Source organism: Hyla sarda, chromosome 8 (assembly GCF_029499605.1).
Source record: "Hyla sarda isolate aHylSar1 chromosome 8, aHylSar1.hap1, whole genome shotgun sequence".
NCBI classification, from domain to species: domain Eukaryota; kingdom Metazoa; phylum Chordata; class Amphibia; order Anura; family Hylidae; genus Hyla; species Hyla sarda.
The window spans coordinates 227,085,168-227,103,471 of NC_079196.1; the positions used below are offsets into that span (position 1 = coordinate 227,085,168).

The 18,304-nt window shown below is 48.6% G+C and overlaps 1 protein-coding gene across 3 annotated transcripts in view; it reads left to right on the plus strand.

Moving 5' to 3' along the window:
• LOC130285434 (uncharacterized) overlaps positions 1-18,304 on the plus strand; it is a 32,826-nt gene continuing 14,522 nt past the window's right edge. For 2 of the 3 annotated variants that reach the window (XM_056536807.1, XM_056536808.1), the window contains exon 1: positions 1-120. In XM_056536807.1, coding sequence (XP_056392782.1) covers positions 98-120 — 23 coding nt within the window. In that variant the 5' untranslated portion in view covers positions 1-97. Of the gene's footprint in view, positions 166-18,304 lie in introns of all 3 variants that reach the window. The other variant, XM_056536810.1, reaches the window with a different exon arrangement.

An 18,304-nucleotide genomic window follows, 5' to 3' on the forward strand; every position in this document is an offset into this window, starting at 1 on the left:
GATAAATCTCCCCCTACGTCCCTGTCACTCAGCCCCGCTGTACAACGCGCGCACACTTCTACCAACATATATACAACATACAGCCAAAGATCAGCAAATGCTCATTCATCGGCTGATCAGGTAGACGGATCAATCCTCAGCAATAGGGCACACGTGTGTAATAGGGTAAGTGTGGAAGCAGGCCCGTCACTACAGGACAGGCAAACCAAGCAATTATTTGGGGCCCCGAGCACAGCCAGTGCTTGCCCGTCCTGTAGTGATTAACAATCCTGCTCTTGGAGTTTGTGCTCCGGGCCCCAGGCACCCAGTCAAACTAGAGGGCCCCCGAATGTCTGACATTTTTTTTTTTAAATAAACTAATTTGCAGCTTTGGAGTTCTTGTCACCTCGCCACAATCACGCTCCCCCCACCCCCGCTGCACTTGGTATCTTCCCTCAGCCCGGACTCTTCTGTCAGCCTTCAGCTGTCTGAGCAGGAGGAGGGGGAGGGGGGAGGAGAGAGCTGTGAGGAAAGGAGACCGCAGAGGCTGTACAACATGGGGCCTGACTACAGTAGGTGTCCCTGCGTGTATATATATATATATGTGTGTGTGTATAAGCATGTGTGTGTGGAGATATATATATATATATATGTGTGTGTGTGTATATATATATGTGTGTACATGTGTGTATGTCTATGTACTGTGCCTGTGTGTGTTACTACTGTGGATGACTATATGTAAAGTGCATGTGTGTATCTATACCAGTGTTTCCCAACTGGGTGCCTCCAGTTATTGCAAAACTACAACTCCCAGCATGCCCAGACAGCCTTTGGCTGTCTGGGCATGCTGGGAGTTGTAGTTTTGCAACCTCTGTAGGCATCCTGGTTGGGAAACACTGATCTACTCTGTGTGTGTGTGATGCATGTACAGTATGTAATGTGTACAGTGTGTGTGTATGATGCATGTATAGTATGTAATGTGCACAGTGTGTGTGTGTGTATGATGCATGTATAGTATGTAATGTGTACAGTATGTGTGTTGTATGTATATGATGCATGTATAGTATGTAATGTGTACAGTGTGTATGATGCATGTATAGTATGTAATGTGTACAGTGTGTATGGTGCATGTACAGTATGTAATGTATACAGTGTGTGTGTGTGTGTGTGTGTATGATGCATGTACAGTATGTAATGTATACATTGTGTGTGTATGATGGATGTACTGTATTTAATGTGTACAGTGTGTGTGTGTATGATGCATGTACAGTATGTAATGTGTACAGTGTGTGTGTGTGAATGATGCATGTACAGTATGTAACGTGTACAGTGTGTGTGTATGATGCATGTACAGTATGCAATGTGTACAGTGTGTGTATGTATGATGCATGTACAGTATGTAATGTGTACAGTGTGTGTTTATGAAGCATGTACAGTATGTAATGTGTACATTGTGTGTGTGTATGAAGCATGTATAGTATGTAATGTGTACAGTGTGTGTGTGATGCATGTACAGTATGTAATGTGTACAGTGTGTGTATGATGCATGTACAGTATGTAATGTGTACAGTATGCATGTGTATGATGCATGTACAGTATGTAATGTGTACAGTGTGTTGTGTGTATGATGCATGTACAGTATGTAATGTGTACAATATGTGTGTCTATGATGCATGTACAGTATGTAATGTGTACAGTATGTGTGTGCATGATGCATGTACAGTATGTAATGTGTACAGTGTGTGTGTGTGTGTGTGTACGATGCATGTACAGTATGTAATGTGTACAGTGTGTTGTGTGTGTATGAAGCATGCATGTACAGTATGTAATGTGTACAGTATGTGTGTGTATGATGCATGTACAGTATGTAATGTGTACAGTGTGTGTGTATGATGCATGTACAGTCTGTAATGTGTACAGTATGTTGTGTGTATGATGCATGTACAGTATGTAATGTGTACAGTGTGTTGTGTGTGTGTATGGAGCATGCATGTACAGTATGTAATGTATACAGTATGGTGTGTGTGTATGAAGCATGCATGTACAGTATGTAATGTGTACAGTGTGTTGTGTGTGTATATAATGCATGCAGTGGCAGATCCAGGGTGACGAAACGGGGTAATTGCCGCGTCCCGTGCGTGCGCCCGCCCATTGGAAAGCAAAGCGGAGGAGCGGAGCAGCGAACAGGACATGCGCTGGCCAGCATGGTAAGTGACCAGCGGCACATCAGCTTCAGTGCTCCGACCACCGCTCCTCCAGTCCCGGGACCTACTGCTATGGTGGCCGGACAAAAGGAGCAGTGATCAGAACACTGAAGTAGGGCAGTAAACGGGCATAAAGCCTCCAGCCATACACTGTATGGCTGGAGGCTGTATGTCTGTGGGGGAACATACTACACCTAATGTGGGGGGACTATACTGCACCTAATGTGGGGTAAACTATACTGCCAACCTAATGTGGAGAACTATACTGCCAACCTAATGTGGAGAAATATACAGCACCTAATGTGGGGTAAACTATACTGCCAACCTAATGTGGAGATCTATACTGCACCTAATGTGGGGGAACTATACTGCACCTAATATGGGGGAACTATACTGCACCTAATGTGGGGTAAACTATACTGCCAACCTAATGTGGAGAAATATACCGCACCTAATGTGAGGTAAACTATACTGCCAACCTAATGTGGAGATCTATACTGCACCTAATGTGGGGGAACTATACTGCACCTAATGTGGGGTAAACTATACTGCCAACCTAATGTGGGGTAAATTATACTGCCAAACTAATGTGAAGATCTATACTGCACCTAATGTGGGGTAAACTATACTGCCTACCTAATGTGGAGTAAACTATACTGCCAACCTAATGTGGGGAGAAACATACTGCACCTAATGTGGGGAGAACTATACTGCACCTAATGTGGGGAGAACTATACTGCATCTAATGTGGGGAGAACTATACTGCACCTAATGTGGGGAGAACTATACTGCACCTAATGTGGGGAGAACTATACTGCACCTAATGTGGGGTAAACTATACTGCCTACCTAATGTGGAGTAAACTATACTGCCAACCTAATGTGGGGAGAAACATACTGCACCTAATGTGGGGAGAACTATACTGCACCTAATGTGGGGAGAACTATACTGCATCTAATGTGGGGAGAACTATACTGCACCTAATGTGGGGAGAACTATACTGCACCTAATGTGGGGAGAACTATACTGCACCTAATGTGGGGAGAACTATACTGCATCTAATGTGGGGAGAACTATACTGCATCTTATGTGGGGAACTATACTGCATCTAATGTGGGGAGAACTATACTGCACCTAATGTGGGGAACTATACTGCATCTAATGTGGGGAGAACTATACTGCATCTAATGTGGGGAGAACTATACTGCACCTAATGTGGGGAGAACTATACTGCATCTAATGTGGGGAGAACTATACTGCACCTAATGTGGGGGAACTATACTGCACCTAATGTGGGGAACTATACTGCACCTAATGTGGGGAACTATACTGCAACTTATGTGGGGAACTATACTGCACCTAATGTGGGGAGAACTATACTGCACCTAATGTGGGGAGAACTATACTGCATCTAATGAGGGGGAACTATACTGCAACTAATGTGGGGAACTATACTGCACCTAATGTGGGGAACTATACTGCCAACCTAATGTGGGGAGAACTATACTGCACCTAATGTGGGGAGAACTATACTGCACCTAATGTGGGGAGAACTATACTGCATCTAATAATGGGGAACTATACTGCATCTAATGTGGGGAGAACTATACTGCACCTAATGTGGGGAGAACTATACTGCACCTAATGTGGGGAGAACTATACTGCATCTAATGTGGAGAACTATACTGCACCTAATGTGGGGGAACTATACTGCACCTAATGTGGGGAACTATACTGCACCTAATGTGGGGAACTATACTGCAACTTATGTGGGGAACTATACTGCACCTAATGTGGGGAGAACTATACTGCACCTAATGTGGGGAGAACTATACTGCACCTAATGTGGGGAGAACTATACTGCATCTAATGAGGGGGAACTATACTGCATCTAATGTGGGGAGAACTATACTGCACCTAATGTGGGAGAACTATACTGCATCTAATGAGGGGGAACTATACTGCATCTAATGTGGGGAGAACTATACTGCCAACCTAATGTGGGGAGAACTATACTGCATCTAATGTGGGGAGAACTATACTGCCTCTAATGTGGGGAGAACTATACTGCATCTAATGTGGGGAGAACTATACTGCATCTAATGTGGGGAGAACTATACTGCACCTAATGTGGGGAGAACTATACTGCATCTAATGTGGGGAGAACTATACTGCACCTAAAGTGGGGAGAACTATACTGCATCTAATGTGGGGAGAACTATACTGCATCTAATGTGGGGAGAACTATACTGCATCTAATGTGGGGAACTATAGTGCACCTAAAGTGGAGAGAACTATACTGCACCTAATGTGGGGAACTATACTGCATCTAATGTGGGGAGAACTATACTGCATCTAATGTGGGGAGAACTATACTGCACCTAATGTGGGGAGAACTATACTGCATCTAATGTGGGGAGAACTATACTGCACCTAATGTGGGGAGCTATACTGCACCTAATGTGGGGAGAACTATACTGCACCTAATGTGGGGAGAACTATACTGCATCTAATGTGGAGAGAACTATACTGCATCTAATGTGGGGAGAACTATACTGCACCTAATGTGGGGAGAACTACACTGCATCTAATGTGGGGAGAACTACACTGCATCTAATGTGGGGAGAACTATACTGCATCTAATGTGGGGAGAACTATACTGCATCTAATGTGGGGAACTATACTGCACCTAATGTGGGGAGAACTATACTGCATCTAATGTGGGGAGAACTATACTGCATCTAATGTGGGGAGAACTATACTGCACCTAATGTGGGGAACTATACTGCACCTAATGTGGGGAGAACTACACTGCATCTAATGTGGGGAGAACTATACTGCACCTAATGTGGGGAGAACTATACTGCACCTAATGTGGGGAACTATACTGCACCTAATGTGGGGAGAACTATACTGCATCTAATGTGGGGAGAACTACACTGCATCTAATGTGGGGAGAACTATACTGCACCTAATGTGGGGAGAACTATACTGCACCTAATGTGGGGAGAACTATACTGCATCTAATGTGGGGAGAACTATACTGCACCTAATGTGGGGAGAACTATACTGCATCTAATGTGGGGAGAACTATACTGCATCTAATGTGGGGAGAACTATACTGCACCTAATGTGGGGAGAACTATACTGCATCTAATGTGGGGAACTATACTGCACCTAATGTGGGGGAACTATACTGCACCTAATGTGGAGAACTATACTGCACCTAATGTGGGGAGAACTATACTGCATCTAATGTGGGGAGAACTATACTGCACCTAATGTGGGGAGAACTATACTGCATCTAATGTGGGGAGAACTATACTGCATCTAATGTGGGGAGAACTATACTGCATCTAATGTGGAGAGAACTATACTGCACCTAATGTGGGGGAACTATACTGCACCTAATGTGGGGAGAACTATACTGCATCTAATGTGGGGAACTATACTGCACCTAATGTGGGGAGAACTATACTGCATCTAATGTGGGGAGAACTATACTGCATCTAATGTGGGGAGAACTATACTGCACCTAATGTGGGGGAACTATACTGCATCTAATGTGGGGAGAACTATACTGCACCTAATGTGGGGGAACTATACTGCATCTAATGTGGGGGAACTATACTGCACCTAATGTGGGGAGCTATACTGCACCTAATTTGGGGAAACTACACTGCACCTAATGTGGGAGAACTATACTGCATCTAATGTGGGGAGAACTATACTGCATCTAATGTGGGGAGAACTATACTGCATCTAATGTGGGGAGAACTATACTGCACCTAATGTGGGGAGAACTATACTGCACCTAATGTGGGGAGAACTATACTGCATCTAATGTGGGGAGAACTATACTGCACCTAATGTGGGGGAACTATACTGCACCTAATGTGGGGAGAACTATACTGCATCTAATGTGGGGAGAACTATACTGCACCTAATGTGGGGGAACTATACTGCACCTAATGTGGGGAGAACTATACTGCATCTAATGTGGGGAGAACTATACTGCACCTAATGTGGGGAGAACTATACTGCACCTAATGTGGGGAGCTATACTGCACCTAATGTGGGGAGAACTATACTGCATCTAATGTGGGGAGAACTATACTGCATCTAATGTGGGGAGAACTATACTGCACCTAATGTGGGGAGAACTATACTGCATCTAATGTGGGGAGAACTATACTGCACCTAATGTGGGGGAACTATACTGCACCTAATGTGGGGAGAACTATACTGCATCTAATGTGGGGAGAACTATACTGCATCTAATGTGGGGAGAACTATACTGCATCTAATGTGGGGAGAACTATACTGCATCTAATGTGGGGAGAACTATACTGCACCTAATGTGGGGAGAACTATACTGCATCTAATGTGGGGAGAACTATACTGCACCTAATGTGGGGGAACTATACTGCACCTAATGTGGGGAGAACTATACTGCATCTAATGTGGGGAGAACTATACTGCATCTAATGTGGGGAGACTATACTGCATCTAATGTGGGGAGAACTATACTGCACCTAATGTGGGGAACTATACTGCATCTAATGTGGGGAACTATACTGCACCTAATGTGGGGAGAACTATACTGCATCTAATGTGGGGAGAACTATACTGCATCTAATGTGGGGAGACTATACTGCAACTAATGTGGAGAGAACTATACTGCATCTAATGTGGAGAGAACTATACTGCACCTAATGTGGGGGGGGGGAACTGTGCCGCACCTAACGTGGGGGGAACTGTGCCGCACCTAACGTGGGGGAACTGTGCTGCACATAATATGGGGGCCTCGTATCGCCGTTCGCTCACGTCGCGCTCCCAGCATTCAAGGGCCGGCGTTACTACGTCCTGACGTCGGCCCTAGAGCGTGACGTTCGTGAACATCAAGGGGGGGGCCTCCATGTCCATCTTGCTTGGGGCCCCCAAATTCCTTCAAACGGCCCTGTGTGGAAGCCACTAAGGGTCACATAAGGGTGTATTCACACCTACAGTATCCTGGGCAGATTTGATGCGCAAGATCCGAAGCTGCAGATTTCAATGTAAACTAAATGACTGAACACAGCAGCATTAAATCCTGCGCAGGATACTGTACGTGTGAACACACCCTAAGGGTACGTTCACACGGGCGGATCCCCAGTGTGTATTATGCTGTGGATCCACCGCTGAACGCTGTATGCTGCCTTTACAGGTGCCTGCTCGGAGCGGCAATACGCTGATACATGCAGACACACTGAAGCGATGTGCGAGTCGCTGCGCATTCTTTCTGCAAATTCAACTTGCAAACGCATTGCCATCTATGAGATGCCGCATTTCTGTGCAGTCCAGCGCCCATTTACGGTTGTGTTACCCAGACCTAAGGGTCCTTACAGACCGGCTGACCAGTTCCCTTCATCCCCCTTGAGGACACAGCCCTTTTTAATCTTTGCACTTTTGTTTTTTCCTCCTCACCTTCTAAGAGCCATAACTCTTACATGTTTTCATCTACAGACCCATTTGAGGGCATGATTTTTGCGTGACCAATTTAAAGGGATACTCCGGTGGAATTTTTTTTTTTTTTTTGACTGATGCCAGAAAGTTATAGAGATTTGTAAATTACTTGATAAAAACCTTAATACTTATCAACATTCATTGAGGTTTATTGTGAACATCTCAGTATCTGGTACAACCGGCTAGCAGCTTCCTCTCTGCTGCTGCAGCACTTCTTGACTGGATTTGGGATGGACTGTTTCCTCTGTGATTGCTCTGCTCTCCTTTCAGCTCCTGACTCTGAACTGCCTCAGGCTCTCTTGATGATGGCCACCAGCACCATGTGCAGACTTGCCCTTCCCCCAGTTTATGTCACTGCTTAGTTTGTTGCTTGTGCAGTTCACCATCTACTGGACAATTCATAAAATTGCAGGGTAAAATACAATAACTGTAATCCCAGGGGGTTACACATTATACTTTGGTGTCCCGGTACCGGATTGCATCCGTTACCTTGTGGTGAGGTCCCCAAAGTCAGAGTCCCTAGGTACCGGTGGGGTCCTCATCAATAGTTAGCCCCTTGTCACCCCTGTGTAAATATGTAAATAATGTATATTTACCTTGCTGTAGTGTCGCAGGACCTGCGGGTCACGTGATGCGTTCCAAAACTTTATGGTTTTATGGTTCACGGACCTTTGGAGGAAGTCAGGTGATCGCCCACCATGCATTGTAACGGTGAGTGACAGCTGACATGGACCAATCCAAAACGGCCCTTCCCCTGCCCATATAAGGGGGCGGCGGCCATTAATCTCTCTCTTTCCTCGTGGGCTGCTGATAGAGGAGGATCTGTACAGCTGTCGTCAGCAGTGACTAGGCCCAAGCCTTGCGGCAACGGCCATCTTACAGAACTGTGAATTATCTCAATCCCTGTTAAGTCTGCAAGATCACCGGACCTAAATAGACCCCTAAATCCGGACAGATCTCTGCATCAATCCTGATTCTATTAGTCCTTTGGATAAGCTAATGGTCCGCAGCATCTGTCAATCACTGCCGTACTACATAGAGACTGTATTGCTAAGACTATTGTTGTTAATTGGATGTACCGCAAGTACCTCAGTAAAGTTTATACAAGTTCAAGTTCATCCCTATTGTGGACCTTCATTCATTTAAGCACCTATCGTTTCTGGGAAGGGTGGCGATAGACCGAAGATTCACCTCAGCGTATTAACCCTCACCCTGGCGTCAAGAGTGACAGGGGTTACATTAACCCCTCATATACCGAAGCAACACCCCAACTACACTACACCCCCAAGGCCCTACCATAATACATTGGTATTGGGCAGGTGATGGGCAGTGCCTGGTTTCCTCCAGACATGATGCTGCCCCCACCATGATCACTGTAGGGATGGTATTGGGCAGGTGATGGGCAGTACCTGGTTTCCTCCAGACATGATGCTGCCCCCACCATTATCACTGTAGGGATGGTATTGGGCAGGTGATGGGCAGTGCCTGGTTTCCTCCAGACATGATGCTGCCCCCACCATGATCACTGTAGGGATGGTATTGGGCAGGTGATGGGCAGTGCCTGGTTTCCTCCAGACATGATGCTGCCCCCACCATGATCACTGTAGGGATGGTATTGGGCAGGTGATGGGCAGTGCCTGGTTTCCCCCAGACATGATGTTGCCCCCACCATGATCACTGTAGGGATGTATTGGGCAAGTGATGGGCAAGTGATGGGCAGTGCCTGGTTACCCCCAGACATGATGCTGCCCCCACCATGATCACTGTAGAGATGGTATTGGGTAGGTGTCACGATGCCGGCTGGCAGGAGGTGGATCCTCTGTGCCAGAGAGGGATTGGCGTGGACCGTGCTAGTGGACCGGTTCTAAGTCACTACTGGTTTTCACCAGAGCCCGCCGCAAAGCGGGATGGTCTTGCTGCGGCGGTAGTGACCAGGTCGTATCCACTAGCAACGGCTCAACCTCTCTGACTGCTGAAGATAGGCGCGGTACAAGGGAGTAGACAGAAGCAAGGTCGGACGTAGCAGAAGGTCGGGGCAGGCAGCAAGGATCGTAGTCAGGGGCAACGGCAGGAGGTCTGGAACACAGGCTAGGAACACACAAGGAAACGCTTTCACTGGCACAATGGCAACAAGATCCGGCGAGGGAGTGCAGGGGAAGTGAGGTATAAATAGGGAGTGCACAGGTGAACACACTAATTAGAACCACTGCGCCAATCAGCGGCGCAGTGGCCCTTTAAATTGCAGAGACCCGGCGCGCGCGCGCCCTAGGGAGCGGGGCCGCGCGCGCCGGGACAGGACCGACGGAGAGCGAGTCAGGTACGGGAGCCGGGGTGCGCATCGCGAGCGGGCGCCACCCGCATCGCGAATCGCATCCCGGCTGGAGGCGGTATCGCAGCGCCCCGGGTCAGTGGATCTGACCGGAGCGCTGCAGTAGCGAGAGTGTAGCGAGCGCTCCGGGGAGGAGCGGGGACCCGGAGCGCTCGGCGTAACAGTACCCCCCCCCCCTTGGGTCTCCCCCTCTTCTTAGAGCCTGAGAACCTGAGGAGCAGACTTTTGTCTAGGATATTGTCCTCAGGTTCCCAGGATCTCTCTTCAGGACCACAACCCTCCCAATCAACTAAAAAAAAAGTTTTCCCTCTGACCTTCTTGGATGCCAGTATCTCCTTTACGGAGAAGATGTCCGAGGAGCCGGAAACAGGAGTGGGAGAAACAAGTTTGGGAGAGAAACGGTTGATGATGAGTGGTTTAAGAAGAGAAACGTGAAAGGCATTAGGAATACGAAGAGAAGGAGGAAGAAGAAGTTTGTAAGAGACAGGATTAATCTGGCACAAAATTTTGAAAGGACCAAGATAGCGTGGTCCCAACTTGTAGCTAGGGACACGGAAGCGGACATATTTAGCGGAGAGCCATACCTTGTCTCCAGGAGAAAAAATGGGGGGAGCTCTTCTTTTTTTATCAGCAAATTTCTTCATGCGTGATGAAGCCTGTAAGAGAGAATTTTGGGTCTCTTTCCATATGGTGGAAAGATCACGAGATATTTCATCCACAGCGGGCAAACCAGAGGGCAAGGGAGTAGGGAGGGGGGGAAGAGGGTGACGGCCGTACACCACGAAAAATGGGGATTTGGAGGAAGATTCAGAGACTCTGAAGTTATACGAGAATTCGGCCCATGGTAGAAGATCTGCCCAGTCATCCTGGCGGGAGGAAACAAAATGCCGTAAATAATCACCCAAGACCTGGTTAATTCTTTCTACTTGCCCATTGGATTGAGGATGATATGCAGAAGAAAAGTTTAATTTAATCTTGAGTTGTTTACAGAGAGCCCTCCAGAATTTTGACACAAATTGGACGCCTCTATCCGAGACGATCTGCGTGGGCAACCCGTGAAGACGAAAAATGTGTACAAAAAATTGTTTTGCCAACTGAGGCGCTGAAGGAAGACCAGGAAGAGGGATGAAATGTGCCATTTTGGAGAATCGATCAACGACCACCCAAACAACAGTGTTGCCACGGGATGGGGGTAAGTCTGTAATAAAGTCCATACCAATCAGAGACCAAGGCTGTTCGGGGACAGGCAGAGGATGAAGAAGACCAGCGGGCTTCTGGCGAGGAGTCTTATCCCGGGCACAGACAGTGCAGGCTCGCACAAAATCCACGACATCCGTCTCCAGAGTCGGCCACCAATAGAAACGAGAGATGAGTTGCACGGATTTCTTGATGCCCGCATGACCTGCGAGATGGGAGGAGTGACCCCATTTGAGGATTCCGAGGCGTTGGCGTGGAGAGACGAAGGTCTTCCCTGGAGGAGTTTGCCTGATGGAGGCTGGAGAAGTGGAGATCAGGCAGTCAGGAGGAATGATGTGTTGCGGAGAGAGCTCTACTTCCGAGGCATCCGAGGAACGAGAGAGAGCATCGGCCCTAATGTTCTTATCGGCAGGCCGAAAGTGGATTTCAAAATTAAATCGGGCAAAGAACAGAGACCACCTGGCCTGGCGAGGATTCAGCCGTTCGGCAGACTGGAGATAGGAGAGGTTCTTGTGATCGGTGTAAATAATAACTGGAAATCTTGATCCCTCCAGCAGATGCCTCCATTCCTCAAGTGCTAATTTAATGGCTAGAAGCTCTCGATCCCCGATGGAGTAGTTCCTCTCCGCCGGAGAGAAGGTCCTAGAAAAAAAACCACAAGTAACAGCATGCCCGGAAGAATTTTTTTGTAGAAGGACCGCTCCAGCTCCTACTGAGGAGGCATCAACCTCCAATAGGAAGGGTTTAGATGGGTCAGGTCTGGAGAGCACGGGAGCCGAAGAAAAGGCAGACTTGAGCTGTTTAAAGGCGTCTTCCGCTTGAGGAGGCCATGACTTAGGATTGGCATTCTTTTTGGTTAAAGCCACGATAGGAGCCACAATGGTAGAAAAATGTGGAATAAATTGTCTGTAATAATTGGCGAACCCCAAAAAACGTTGGATAGCACGGAGTCCGGAGGGGCGTGGCCAATCTAAGACGGCAGAGAGTTTGTCTGGATCCATTTGTAGTCCCTGGCCAGAGACCAAGTATCCTAGGAAAGGAAGAGATTGGCATTCAAACAGACATTTCTCCATCTTGGCATAAAGTTGATTGTCACGAAGTCTCTGAAGAACCATACGGACATGCTGGCGGTGTTCTTCTAGATTGGCAGAAAAAATCAGGATATCGTCCAGATATACAACAACACAGGAGTATAAGAGATCACGAAAAATTTCATTAACAAAGTCTTGGAAGACGGCAGGGGCGTTGCACAGGCCAAAGGGCATGACCAGATACTCAAAGTGTCCATCTCTAGTGTTAAATGCCGTTTTCCATTCATCCCCCTCTCTGATGCGGATGAGATTATAAGCACCTCTTAAGTCCAGTTTGGTAAAGATGTGGGCACCTTGGAGGCGGTCAAAGAGTTCAGAGATGAGAGGTAGGGGGTAGCGGTTCTTTACCGTGATTTTATTAAGACCGCGGTAGTCAATGCAAGGACGTAGGGAGCCATCTTTTTTGGACACAAAGAAAAATCCGGCTCCGGCAGGAGAGGAGGATTTGCGGATAAAGCCCCTTTTTAAATTTTCCTGGATGTACTCAGTCATAGCAAGAGTCTCTGGGGCAGAGAGAGGATAAATTCTGCCCCGGGGTGGAGTAGTGCCCGGGAGGAGGTCAATAGGACAGTCATAAGGCCTGTGAGGAGGTAGAGTCTCAGCTTGTTTTTTGCAAAAAACATCCGCAAAGTCCATATAGGCCTTAGGGAGACCGGTTACAGGGGGAACCACAGAGTCACGGCAAGGAGTACTGGGAACCGGTTTAAGGCAGTCCTTGAAACAAGAGGGGCCCCAACTCTTGATCTCCCCAGTGGACCAATCCAGGGTTGGGGAATGGTGTTGAAGCCAGGGTAGTCCAAGGAGAATTTCGGAAGTGCAATTGGGGAGGACCAAAAACTCAATTTTCTCGTGATGAGGTCCGATGCACATTAGGAGGGGCTCCGTGCGGAAACGTATGGTACAGTCCAATCTTTCATTGTTAACACAATTGATGTAGAGGGGTCTGGCGAGACTGGTCACCGGGATGTTGAACCTGTTGATGAGAGAGGCCAAAATAAAATTTCCTGCAGATCCGGAATCCAAGAAGGCCATAGTAGAGAAGGAGAAGGTAGAGGCAGATATCCGCACAGGCACAGTAAGACGTGGAGAAGCAGAGTAGACATCAAGGACTGTCTCACCTTTGTGCGGAGTCAGCGTACGTCTTTCCAGGCGGGGAGGACGGATAGGACAATCCTTCAGGAAGTGTTCGGTACCGGCACAGTACAGGCAGAGATTCTCCATGCGGCGTCGTGTCCTCTCTTGAGGTGTCAGGCGAGACCGGTCGACCTGCATAGCCTCCACGGCGGGGGGCACAGGAACGGATTGCAGGGGACCAGAGGAGAGAGGAGCCGGGGAGAGAAAACGCCTCGTGCGAACAAAGTCCATATCCTGGCGGAGCTCCTGACGCCTTTCGGAAAAACGCATGTCAATGCGAGTGGCTAGATGAATGAGTTCATGTAGGTTAGCAGGGATTTCTCGTGCGGCCAGAACATCTTTAATGTTGCTGGATAGGCCTTTTTTAAAGGTCGCGCAGAGGGCCTCATTATTCCAGGATAGTTCTGAAGCAAGAGTACGGAATTGTACGGCGTACTCGCCAACGGAAGAATTACCCTGGACCAGGTTCAACAGGGCAGTCTCAGCAGAAGAGGCTCGGGCAGGTTCCTCAAAGACACTTCGAATTTCTGAGAAGAAGGAGTGTACAGAGGCAGTGACGGGGTCATTGAGGTCCCAGAGCGGTGTGGCCCATGACAGAGCTTTTCCAGACAGAAGGCTGACTACGAAAGCCACCTTAGACCTTTCAGTAGGAAACTGGTCCGACATCATCTCCAAGTGCAGGGAACATTGGGAAAGAAAGCCACGGCAAAATTTAGAGTCCCCATCAAATTTATCCGGCAAGGATAGTCGTAGGCCTGGAGCGGCCACTCGCTGCGGAGGAGGTGCAGGAGCTGGCGGAGGAGATGATTGCTGAAGCTGTGGTAGTAGCTGCTGTAGCATCACGGTCAGTTGAGACAGCTGGTGGCCTTGTTGCGCTATCTGTTGTGACTGCTGGGCGACCACCGTGGTGAGGTCGGCGACAACTGGCAGAGGAACTTCAGCGGGATCCATGGCCGGATCTACTGTCACGATGCCGGCTGGCAGGAGGTGGATCCTCTGTGCCAGAGAGGGATTGGCGTGGACCGTGCTAGTGGACCGGTTCTAAGTCACTACTGATTTTCACCAGAGCCCGCCGCAAAGCGGGATGGTCTTGCTGCGGCGGTAGTGACCAGGTCGTATCCACTAGCAACGGCTCAACCTCTCTGACTGCTGAAGATAGGCGCGGTACAAGGGAGTAGACAGAAGCAAGGTCGGACGTAGCAGAAGGTCGGGGCAGGCAGCAAGGATCGTAGTCAGGGGCAACGGCAGGAGGTCTGGAACACAGGCTAGGAACACACAAGGAAACGCTTTCACTGGCACAATGGCAACAAGATCCGGCGAGGGAGTGCAGGGGAAGTGAGGTATAAATAGGGAGTGCACAGGTGAACACACTAATTAGAACCACTGCGCCAATCAGCGGCGCAGTGGCCCTTTAAATCGCAGAGACCCGGCGCGCGCGCGCCCTAGGGAGCGGGGCCGCGCGCGCCGGGACAGGACCGACGGAGAGCGAGTCAGGTACGGGAGCCGGGGTGCGCATCGCGAGCGGGCGCCACCCGCATCGGGAATCGCATCCCGGCTGGAGGCGGTATCGCAGCGCCCCGGGTCAGTGGATCTGACCGGAGCGCTGCAGTAGCGAGAGTGTAGCGAGCGCTCCGGGGAGGAGCGGGGACCCGGAGCGCTCGGCGTAACAGTAGGTGATGGGCAGGGCCTGGTTTCCCCCAGACATGATGCTGCCCCCACCATGATCACTGTAGGGATGGTATTGGTCAGGTGATGTTCAGTACCTGGTTTCCTCTATACATGATGCTGCCCCCACCATGATCACTGTAGGGATGGTATTGGGCAGGTGATGGGCAGTACCTGGTTTCCTCCAGACATGATGCTGCCCCATGATCACTGTAGGGATGGTATTGGGCAGGTGATGGGCAGTACCTGGTTTCCTCCAGACATGATGCTGCCCCCACCATGATCACTGTAGGGATGGTATTGGGCAGGTGATGGGCAGTACCTGGTTTCCCCCAGACATGATGCTGCCCCCACCATGATCACTGTAGGGATGGTATTGGGCAGGTGATGGGCAGTACCTGGTTTCCCCCAGACATGATGCTGCCCCCACCATGATCACTGTAGGGATGGTATTGGGCAGGTGATGGGCAGTGCCTTGTTTCCTCCAGACATGATGCTGCCCCCACCATGATCACTGTAGGGATGGTATTGGGCAGGTGATGGGCAGTGCCTGGTTTCCCCCAGACATGATGCTGCCCCCACCATGATCACTGTAAGGATGGTATTGGGCAGGTGATGGGCAGTGCCTGGTTTGCTCCAGACATGATGCTGCCCCCACCATGATCACTGTAGAGATGGTATTGGGCAGGTGATGGGCAGTGCCTGGTTTCCCCCAGACATGATGCTGTCCCCACCATGATCACTGTAGCTACTTGCACCAGAAGAAGTGCCAGACCGGCACCAATCTGTGCAGTCCTACCCGCACCCCCTGCCTCTTGTCCAGCCCTCCCTTGCCCTGATGTGTATTTTGCATTCCTTGGAATAAAGAGAAGCCTTATTTTGCAGTATTGGTGAGTTGCCGAGTCTTTTTCTCTTATATATTGCTTACCTGGATTTGACATACTCGCAGCACTACCTATCTGCATGCACGGATCCTGAGCAGTGTTCGCGTCCATTCACACAGTACCTTTATGTTATTGGTGGTGGTAGACGTTATACCTCTTCACTACACATTATATAGACAGGGCTGTGTCTGAGTTATACAAGCAGTTCTTTCCTCCTCATGTTGTTTGCTCTGATATACATTATCAGCTGTGAGACCTTATATAGACAGAGCTGTGTCTGAGCTCTACAGGCAGTTCTTTCCTCCTCATGGTGTTTGCTCTGATATACATTATCAGCTGCGAAACCTTATATAGACAGGGCTGTGTCTGAGCTCTACAGGCAGTTCTTTCCTCCTCATGGTGTTTGCTCTGCTATACATTGTCAGCCGTGAGACATTATATAGACAGGGCTGTGTCTGAGCTCTACAGGCAGTTTTTTCCCCCTCATGGTGTTTGCTCTGATATACATTGTAAGCCGTGAGACCTTGTATAGACAGGGCTATGTCTGAGCTCTACAGGCAGTTCTTTCCACCTCATGTCTTGGTGTTTGCTCTGATATATATTATCAGCCGTGAGACATTATATAGACAGGGCTGTGTCTGAGCTGTACAGGGAGTTCTTTCTACCTCATGTCTTGGTGTTTGCTCTGATATACATTATCAGCTGTGAGATCTTATATAGACAGGGCTGTGTCTTGTCCAATCAGATGAATTTACCACAGGTGACTCCGACCAAGGTGGAGAAACATGTCAGAGACGATCAAGAGAAATGGGAGGAGCCAGAGATAAATATCAAGTGTCGTAGCGAAAGGTCTTATTATTTATGTCCATGCCAAATTTTAGTTTGTCCCATTTAAATAGGTATGAAAATATTCCAAAAATACAGTTTTCACATTCTCATTGAGGAATTGAGGCCAGAATGACGGGGTGACTTACATTTTTGTTTAGTTAAGCACAAGGAACAATATAGCAAAACGTGAAAAAAGTGAAAGGGTCTGAAAACTTTTTGATTGCATTGTATGACTCCAGAGCCAATACACAGCCAGAAATTAATTGTATGATATAGGACAAGTCTAGTGAATGTTTTCTGTAACACAGTTTGGAGACATTTTGGAGTTGGTGGTTATCCTTAAAGGATATCTGCAGCCAAAAACAACGTATCCCCTATCCACAGGATAGGGGATAAGTGTTTTGATCGTGGGGCGTCTAAGCGACCCCTGTGATCTCCCAGATGGGGCCCCGCATTGCCACTCTATGTGAGCGGCTAATGTGCATAGCATCGACCTCTCTGAGGTCAACGGTGCGCCCCCTCCCCATAATGTTCTACGGGAGAGGCGGGGTGGCACGAACGCTGCATGCGTGTTAGCTGCGACGTCACGCTGCGGCCGGCACGCCTCCTGCACAGGAGAGCCGCGACAGAGCCATGACCCTGTGCAAGAGTTCGAGGGGGCTCCCAGCGTTCGGACCCCCCACGATCAAACACTTACTGTATGCCCTATTCTGTGGATAGGGGATAAGTTGTTTTTTGCTTCAGATGTCCTTTAAGATGTTTAGCTTCCCGTCCTAATGTAGTGTTGGGGTGTGTTCACATGTACAAAATCCGCTGTGGGAATTCAGTTGCAGATTATGTTGCTACTCATTGCCTTCGATGGGTCTACTGCAAATCTGCTGCAGGTTTTCCGCTACAGAATTATGTACGTGTGAACATACACTCTATAAGAACTTCCATGGGTGTTTTAAAGGGGTGCTCCACTGCCCCAGCATTCTGAAAAATTAGTTCCGAAAGCTGGGTGCGGGCTGCGGGGGTCGCGACATCACGGCCACGCCCCTCGTGACGAGGGGCGTGGCCGTGATGTCACGACCCCCGCAGCCTGTACACAATGTTTGGAACTAAATGTTCGGAATGCTGGGGCAGTGGAGTACCCCTTCAAAGGCAGTCTGTCAGCACATTAATAAATGTTATACTATGGGCAGTGCTGGCGTCTGCTGACACATGAATTTTAACCCTACTCCGGTTCATGTAGATTGGATCGCTCTGAAAAAGTAAGTTTTACTAATGGTTGCAAGTGTCCTGGGGATGCGGCTGAGCCCCTCAAGTACCATCACATGACTCATCATCTCAGCTGACCCCCGACACCTGTTCTGTGGCACTGGCAGCCCAACCCAATATGCAAATCAAGACTGATGGGGAAGGATGGGGGAGCGAGCAGGCAAGAGTGGGCATTTGAACTGCTCCACCACCCTTCCTGGAGACTTCTGACCATAAATAAAACTTGAT